At 40.9% G+C, this 9,245-nt stretch overlaps 2 protein-coding genes across 2 annotated transcripts; both read right to left on the bottom strand.

Moving 5' to 3' along the window:
• Positions 1-218: 218 nt before the first annotated feature.
• On the bottom strand, positions 219-3,106 carry LOC130213340 (urokinase plasminogen activator surface receptor-like). The gene is made up of 5 exons (XM_056444868.1): positions 1,750-3,106; positions 1,490-1,603; positions 1,261-1,407; positions 599-709; positions 219-499 (listed from the first exon to the last, which is right to left on the bottom strand). The coding sequence occupies exons 1-5, from the start codon at positions 1,793-1,795 to the stop codon at positions 300-302; spliced, it is 618 nt and encodes a 205-aa protein (XP_056300843.1). The 5' UTR covers positions 1,796-3,106; the 3' UTR covers positions 219-299.
• Positions 3,107-3,204: 98 nt separating this feature from the next.
• smg9 (SMG9 nonsense mediated mRNA decay factor) lies at positions 3,205-9,209 on the bottom strand. Its single transcript, XM_056444848.1, has 13 exons — positions 8,486-9,209; positions 8,291-8,365; positions 7,648-7,882; positions 7,409-7,506; positions 7,175-7,287; positions 6,035-6,146; positions 5,758-5,853; positions 5,508-5,593; positions 4,794-4,900; positions 4,602-4,709; positions 4,309-4,434; positions 4,082-4,226; positions 3,205-3,781 (listed from the first exon to the last, which is right to left on the bottom strand). Exons 1-13 carry the CDS (start codon positions 8,630-8,632, stop codon positions 3,703-3,705), a joined length of 1,527 nt encoding a protein of 508 aa, XP_056300823.1. The 5' UTR covers positions 8,633-9,209; the 3' UTR covers positions 3,205-3,702.
• Between the last annotated feature and the right edge of the window lie 36 nt (positions 9,210-9,245).

The following is a 9,245-nucleotide window of genomic DNA, read 5'->3' as shown; positions in this document are numbered from 1 at the left end:
GATGTTGACCCATAAAACTCAGGGATGCCTTAAACTACTTACTAGAATAAGCAAATACAGGCTGAGGGCCAGACTCAGACCTTTAAAAATATATTTAGTTATGGCAACTTTTACATGTAACAACCTTAAAACACAGTATTCTGAATAACTGACAAACACACACACTTTTTAAATGACTTGGACAGGATTTAGAGGACTGATGACAACCAAAATCAGAATACAAAGCTTTTAACATTTTTTATTAATGACATCAAAATATTCTTGACAATTGTAATAAACATTATGCTGCTGACAACCATTTAAGAGAGCACGACCAAAGAGACCAGCGGTGCCGCCAGGAGCAGAAGGCCAGCTCTTGTGCTGCCGGCGCTGTTGCAGAAATTCCCCTGACAGCAGCTTATTTCCGCGCTCATGAATCCTGAAGTCTTTTTGGTTTCAGGTAAGCACATAAGCTTGGAGGCACAGCCCTTCATGGTCACAGATTCACCTCCGAGATTCACTGAGAGAAAGCAAATATTGTTAGTGCGTTCATCTATTTGAATCCTTCTCTGAACAAAGGACACATGTGAAAGAGAGCAAGATGGTAAATGCTTGTTACTTTTGGCTGAGATGCAGTGGTCCTCAGTTCCCTCACAGTTTAGAGTTGCGGTGCACTCTTTTCCTTTGCATTGGAAGCACTTGTTACCATTTGGAATTGATTGGATGGACACTGTAATACAAAACATGCTTTATTTCTACTATTTGGTTTTATAAAGTGGGAGGATTGTGGGGTTATTAAAATGCAATATTTGTCTTTTAGTGCCTTTTTTTTAATAGCTTTTTATAGCATTCAAATTCAAAAATTTAAAAAAAGTATCTCTCTCTCCAACACAGATGCATGAACAGATACACACACAGCTGCACTGTGGCAGTTGGGGGTATCTTGCCTTTGGGCTCCTCGATATCAGATGTTGATATTGGAGAAAAGTAATTTCCTCATACTGGCTTGTTTTGAAATGTGAGTCTTATTTCTCAAACCATATTTGTTCCAAGCATAGTGTCTCGGGTTCTGATACCTTCCCTGGCATCATCAATCCACAATGTTTATATGTGTTAAACATCTATATTATTCTGTTTTTTAAATTAAAAAGTCATTATTTTTACATCTTAAAAATGACACATGCAACAAACTCTAACCTTGAAAAAGAGTAGTCATATTTTCAACAATGTTTGCTCCTGCAACTAAAACAGTTCTCAGTGTAGACAATACAAGTACGTTACCAAGCGCAATTTTTTGATTGCAGAGGTCGGCGTTGCAACACATGCTGTTAATTAAGACTTTAGAGATTCCGAAGTTGAGTGAGGCCTCAACACACTCGGCGGTCAAAGCACAGCGTTTGGATTTGACATCAACAAGTTTTGAACCACCTGCAACAAAAGAGGAGCTGTTGTAGACCGAGCCGGGACGACGCAGTTTCACAAGAAAACAATGCAGCACATACGACCATACCTGCATAGGAAGTCAAACGCAATGCACTACACTGTTGACCTGTCGACGGGCATTCGCTGACTTTGCAGTTTTCTGGGGTTCCCGCGGCACACTCATAACATTTCAGTGTGTGGGCTGTGAAAACACAATATACAGATCATTTTTAAACATTGTTATTTTTAGCTTTTGTAAAGATAAGTGTAATCATGTTACATTAAAATCGTCCTCTTCAAAATGTACCTATTAGATTATATATATTTTTTTAAAGAACCTGGACTTGCCTTTAGGTAGAAGAACAATCCCAAAGATCAGTGTGAGGAGATGCATTTTGCGATGGCGGGATCCAACAAGGTTCAGTCTTCTGATCTGTTACGGCGAGAAGTATTCTACTGAGAAGGGACTGCCCCTATTCTCAGACCACACCTTTATTCCTGCTTTGAAAGTGACTAAATGTGAAACTTAGAACAAATAAAAACCTTGTAACTTCACTTGAATTGAAACAGTCGCGCACGAGGTGTCTTATAGCTCGAAGGACTATAGCCAGTGTTGCTAGGTCCGCGGTTTTCCCACGGAATTGGGCTACTTTTGAAGTGTTGCCGCGGGTTGAATTTTTTGTCCGCTGGTTCGGGTAGACCTATTTTGTATGCAAATTACATGAAAATCTTTAAATAAATATCCATATTTTAAATGAAATAATTTATTTATACCTAAATCCTACCAAACTGACTCCAGATCAGCACGTACACACATGGACATGGGACACGCCCACATACACACACGCACCTAGGTGAAATAACGGTTTAGGGAAAACTGCTTTTAATGCTGGCATACTAAACATTTTGTGTTACTTTGTAGATATTACAATACATTTGACAATGATAGCAATGCTGTTGGACTTTAAAAGCAGTGTATATGGTATGGCACGGGCATATTTTGAGTTCTGATATTGGGCTGGTTTTGTCACACAGACCTGGCAACCCTGACTATAGCACAGAGTATCCATTCATAGAAAGACAGACCTACAGCAGGACCAATAAAATAGAAAGTGAAATACCTTTATACATATTAAGATTACCTGCCACTGTCATACAACTCGATGCATGTTTACATGTTTGTCCATGGTTGTCATGTGAGGAACTGCCACTCTCAATTATAAAAGTCTTGAAACATGTTATATTATATTAATTAACAGTGTATTTGATCGTTTGCTTTTGGCACTTTGGAAGGATTCCTAATTATTTTGTCAAGTGACTACACAATGGCAAACACTGACTGTTCACATGCTGGCCCTTTATTTAAAAAACAGGTCATTTTGATGTGAGGTTTGTAATAAAGTGGTAACTGCATTTTGATCATTTGCTTTTTGCATAATCAAAAGGAAACGCCAATTTTGGATTTAGTTCCAAGAGATATCTTACTAGGATTTTCAGCTCCCCGACTAAGACAATCAAATGAATTTGACCCTCAGATGGCTGGTGAATCAGCCTTGAATATGTAAACAGTTAATTTGAGGCAGGTCAACATACATAACCTGTACTTTATAGGTAGTTGGGAAAGATGTACAGTACACATTCCTCTTTCAATCAGTTGGGCTATTACAGTAGCTGGATTACACATTACCGATTGTGTGGGGAAAAACGAAAGTGACCGGTGAGATGTCCTGTGAAAAGGTTTAAAAACAATATGTCATTGAGGATTGGCAACACCCTTACTGTGTAAAAAAAAGTGCAATAGAATATTTTTTACTTTAGTTTCCTTTTATTTCTGAGTAATTCACAATTACCCTTTTCATAAAGGTTTGAATGAAAATGAAAAGAAAATACAGATTTCTACATTTTCATATGTAAAAGACCGAAACGTCAGAAAGTCCATAACGGCTTGCAAAGCAAAAAAATATCCCATCTTGTTCGAACATGAGCAGAGATGTTTTTATTTAGCTCTCTCACCACTTGCGTGCAGGCTGCAGCTGTGTCCTTTCCACATAGCAGAAGCACAACTTTCTGACCCTGAGCGCCAGAGGTTTGCAGCTTTTCATTCCCACCAGTCTGGAGACGGTGTCCTGCTTTATTATCGGACCCCTTACCACTGACCGGGCCTCCAGGTGCACTTGTCCCACCTGTAGGGTGCAAACAACGGTCTCCACTTTGAGAGCCACATTTTCCTTTTTGTGACCTGATCATCAGACATAACAGCTTGCAACTGCTATTGTATACGACAGCAGATCAACCGAGGAGTTAGCAGAGCAGGCGGCTGTACTCAGAGAGGGCCGAGGACTTTTTCACCCCATCCCAGATACGAGCTGCATAGTGAAACCTGTAAAAACACAACACATTTCAGTGTTCCCCCTAGGTGTACAGCTTCAGGTTGGGGGCTAAAGACTTCACGGTTCACTTTTTAAAAAAAACCATTGTGCAAACAAAATGTGAAGATTTGGTTTTTGCAAAAACCATAAACCTACTTTATTATAAATATTATAATATTTGCAACTAAAAAAAGAGCACTGTCCTTAAAATGAGATTAAATGAAAATTCTCTCTGCACCTATTAAAAAAATATACATGCACATTTATTTTACAGAAATTCATCATAGTTTTATAGAAAAAATGATGTTTACCAGTTCTTCTCAGTGAGAATGGTGTGTGACAGCTGACAGCGGGGCATTGCCAATATTTGGCTGCGGAGTTTTGAAACCACGGTTGAGAAAGCAGGATGACCTCTGTAAACCGGCAGCAGAGAGAAGAGCGGGTATGTCCCCGTCCCTAAACATGGTACAAAGATGAATTCACAAAATACAGGAAAACTATTGAGTTCTGCCTGATATGAAAATACATCCTCTCTAACCTGCTTTAGTCACAGTATCCTCCCCATCATTCTCCTGCATAGGAAGGAGGAACATGTTGACTTCAGTGGCCAGATAGTCCTGCTCCAAACCAGGAAACATATTGCAGTCGAGCATGGACAATATACCTGAAAACAAAACATGTATTCAGGGATAAACGGAGGTACGGCATCATGAAGCAAATGTTTTGTTCATCAAATCTCGAAAACAAATACGAATCATGGTTAGCCCTTAAAAGCCATCACATAATGGACAGTATATGTTTATTGAAGAGGATATGCGGGCAGTTACGAACCTTTGTATTTGAGATGAGAGTGGGCCATCAATTTGTCCACAACCATATACATGTTCTTCAGATTCTTTGGGCAAAAATCCTCCCGTTTGGCTTTATTCTGGAGGAACACTGGAGGAGGGAGACATTTAAAAAAAAGCTCTTTAAACCTGGTTGATGAGTGTGAGATTGTGCCTTTCTGCATTAAAAAGTCACCTATATGAGGATAGTACTCTGCTCCATCGTCATTGCCTGAAGAGCCAGTGCTGTCATGGCTCGCAGACGGAGTGGAGGGTTTCAGCATCTCAGCGGTCTGAAGGAACCTGCCCACAAACAGAACATTCAACTTCCACATGAGACCATTGCTGCAATTGATGGGAAATTAGCAAGGTTACAATTACAATACATGTATGGGCCTCTGAATACAGTTGTAATACATATTTTATTTGTATCTTTAATTCCATAACTTCTAAAGATATATAGGTTTGGTTTACATATTTATATTATATATATATAGTTTTAATTAATTTGTGGACTTTTCAAAAGCTATCACTAGAAGTATTCAAATGCATGATAATAATAATAATAATAATAATAATCATTTATTTTATATAGCGCTTCTCAAGGCACCCAAAGTCGCTTATGATTAGAACGTGCTCTTCAAGTCTCAAACTGAAAATACTGTATTGGACGAGATGAATAAGTGTCAGCACAAGTTTGACTGCATTTGTTGTCTCCATGACCAACTGAAATATAAATATTATTGAGCTTATGAAAAAGCAGAAGACAAATATCCTCTCAAGATACCAGATGAAATGCTCAACATTCCTGAGGTAGAAGGGGGGCTTTGAGAGCTACCCTTTTTTTCTCCTCCCGTAAATCTTGGCGGTCACTATAACACAGAGCCGTTGCAGATTAGCAAGTACCAACCTGTAGAGGTTTAGGTCAGTGAACCAATCTTGAACCACAATGACCACATGGCACACTGTAAACAGGAAGGCGGCGATCTGAAGAGACTGTGGACAGATCATACGCAGAGTGCTAATGTGGTTACATGTGACACGGAAACTTAACTGTTATTAAACGATGAATCTGAGGACACCGGTGTGTATTGGTCTCTCCAGGTTCAGCAAACAAACTGGTGTTTTCACCTGCTGCCACCTGCAGGCGAGCCACTGACCTGCATCTCAACGTATGTGTGAGGGAGGTTGTACTCTGGAGGCAGCTTCCGATCGTTGTTGATGAGGTGATCGAGAATAGACGGGCTGAGCATTGGCTGAAAAAACACAAAAGGCCATCATTCACACACAGCTCATCAGCATTTAACCAGACACAGTGTTAGGTTAACCGTAACTACTTTCTATTCCAAGGTGATGTTCAATTTACAGTTCACTCTTACACTCAACACACTGACAGAAAAAGGAAGATAAACTGCATCCGCGATACTACATTCATACCTGTGAATCCAAGAAAATGACTCTCTCTTGTGTGATGAAGAAATCAATGCCTGTACTCTGGTTTCCTCCTCTTTCCTTGATTTCTGGAGTCTGCACTCTGAATACATAGCCCCTAAACAAACATGGCATCATTTAAAAAGACTGCACTGGTGAAGCTTCAACAAAAATGCATGTAAAGGATGTAACGGTCTGAATAAGCAAATTAGTTCATATTTGTTGTCTAGAGTGTGGACATTGTACAGTGTAACACACATACCTGTTGATAAACAATATAATATAGGATTATCTGAAACGCTCCACTAGCCTCTGCAGAAGTAGATTTGTGTACTTTGTGTTCAGAAAGACGACCGTCACTTTGTAAGTGCAACTTTAATACATATGCTGCTTTTTTTACACACCGACTTCCACTAAACTGGCATCTGGAACGCATTCCTTCATCGTTTCAAATTCCTCTTGCATACTAGATCAGGGGTCAGGAACCTTTTTGACGGGAGAGCCATAAAAGCCAAATATTTATAAATATATTGCATTGAGAGCCATATAGTATTTTTAACGGATAATAAATAAAATATGTCTTTGTTTTAATGCAACTTCTGGTGCTGCATGATGCTACGGGGGGGGGGGGGGGGGGGTGCAGGTGACTTTTTCTTTGCTCCGCCCCGATGTGCGCGCACACGCCGGTATCGGAGCTCTGCGGCGCGCGAGACGGCGAACCGAGAAGTGTTACCGCGACACGTAGAGACAGAAATGACATGCTGTTGTGTAGATACGATCAATAACAGACGTTTAGTTTAATAAAAGAACAAAGACGTCTTTAAGAAAAGGACCTGACATTACTTCTGCTGTAATCTGGCGCGATAGAGAAAATTACAGGGGGTCGGGCAGAGATTTTTTGTTTTTTTAACTCAAAATTGTCTGCGAGCCGTATGCCGTCACCAGAAGAGCCATAGGTTCCCGACCCCTGTACTAGATGATATTTTCTGTCATTAGGGGAAAGCCTCATCCTTTTACTGTGGACTTCTTCATAGTTCAACTTCTATTTTAGCCACTGTTCTGATTTTGATTGTCAGATGAAACAAATGCAGATAACCAAGCAGTCTACAAGCTCGAGCTCATTGTTGGTGTTACAACCAGACTCACCGTTGATCTTCCTCAGGAGTGTTGGCAGATAACAGTGACATGATTGTAGATTTCCCACTTCCCTGCAGGCCAATGACTCCCACCACCAACATATCTGTCTGGTCCCTCAGATACTGCAACACATGACAACAACACTTCTTTTAACAACAGACAGTTCATTATATTGAAAATACGAACACATCCTTTAGTACAATGGTTCCACAATCAACTAAATTGTATTAAACGTTAACTCACCTCCATGGCACTGTCACACCAATTCATCTGGTCATCTACGAGCTTGATGCTGTGCTTCATCTTCTCAGGAGGGAGGAGTTTAAACTGGCCAACCATGGCTGGAAGTCATGTGAAAACATTCAAGCTTTACTTTCTTTTTCTTTTCTACGCAGGTGTGATTTGGCTCGATTGAGTGCATCCAAGTAGTCGCACAATCACAGTTTACAGTAGAAAACAATTATTTTTGTCAAATAGCTCACGGTCCACAGCGCTACTTGATGCAGAAGCACCCATTCCTCTGTTTTGGATCTGGTATACAGGCTGGGTGGGTCGCTGCCCCTCCCTCTCCATCTTGGAGGGCCCAGGACCAGAGGGTTGAGCTGCCGCATCAGGAGCGGTTCCCAGCTTCGCTCCATCATCCCTGGCTTTCATTAGCATAATGGGCTTCTCCAGAACTGGAGCTCCACTGACAGGTGCATTCTGCGAGGGCTTGGCCTTGAAAAGGAGTCCAACAAGTACAGGTCAATAGATCACATAATCTAAGAAGTAGACAACCTGAACACAAAACACTTTTACTTTCTGTAACAATGGCGTATTAATTGGGACTCATTTTGTTGACATTGTGGACATATTCCTACATTCTTGAAAGACTAACGTAAATGTATAAATACTTTACATTGCCTTGAGCAAAAGTGTCTGTCAAATAATTAACGTAATAGTATTTATAACCACACTTTCTTCTCAAGTTTGATATCAACATAAATTTCACATATTACAGTCTTGCTAACACTTTGTGTTCAATATGAAAATCCTTCAAACATTTCTACTACCTAAAAAATGCACATGTTCTGTTGTAATTATTCTTGTATGTGTTAGTATACAAGCAGTTATAACTGAACGTACCCTTTCCCCAGGGGGCTTTGCCAGAATAATGGGGGTCTTCTGAATGAGAGGGCCCGGTGGATCCTCGCTCCCATCCTGGACCGACCAAAATAAAGTGAGAATCAATTATTGTGCAGAAATCCAACGAGCAGTGAAACCAAAGCAGACTTGATGATGCCGTGTGTGTGTTTGTTTTCTAGTTAACGTGAACGTTACCCTGCGTTCCCTCGGTTGATATTCTCGGTCCCGACTGGGGCCGGACAGATTTAGCCCCGGAGGCCCCACATCTCTGTCCCCCCGGCGTCGCCTCCTCCTGCGCCCTTGCCCGTACATCCCGGGCTGACTGTGACCGGACTCGGACATCGCTGCTCTCCTAAATCCCCACGACAACAACAACAACCCAACCGGCGTCAACAGGAAGCTAGCTAACGACGGGAAGCCAGTCCGCGCTGGAGATACTGAAATATCTTCAAAACAAGTAATATAATCTCAGCTCGCGGTATTTTATTGTGACATCGTGCACGTGTATAGTGCGGTGGAGTCAGCTCGAGCTTCAAACGGAGGTTGCGACTACGATCCCGGTTCTCCAACGTCAACGCGCTGAATGAAGCGCCACCCTCCTGTCATGGATTTGGTGCTCAAACGAACCTGGTTCGCCTGGCAAAGGAAGTCGTCGTGAAACATCGCAATGATATTAGTAGTTCCGCCACTTTTGGGCTCGCTTTACTGTAGCTATATGTTATGATGATAACCACATGTGTATTGTTAAGTGATGTTGGGTTTCATAAATGTATAACATTACTTCAAATATTACTAGAGTTCGTGCTTTCCCCCGATTAAAAACAAACATATTGATTCAATTCAAACGCTTCCGTGTATATGTTTTAGTCTTGAATATTGTCAGGTCAAACGCACCATAACGTTTCCAACTAATTGAATTATAGTAATACTAACGTACGGTCTGGATAACGTGTTT

This window comes from Pseudoliparis swirei, chromosome 22, assembly GCF_029220125.1.
Source record: "Pseudoliparis swirei isolate HS2019 ecotype Mariana Trench chromosome 22, NWPU_hadal_v1, whole genome shotgun sequence".
In the NCBI taxonomy this organism is placed as follows: Eukaryota; Metazoa; Chordata; class Actinopteri; order Perciformes; family Liparidae; genus Pseudoliparis; species Pseudoliparis swirei.
This window is presented reverse-complemented; position numbering and strand designations above follow the sequence as displayed.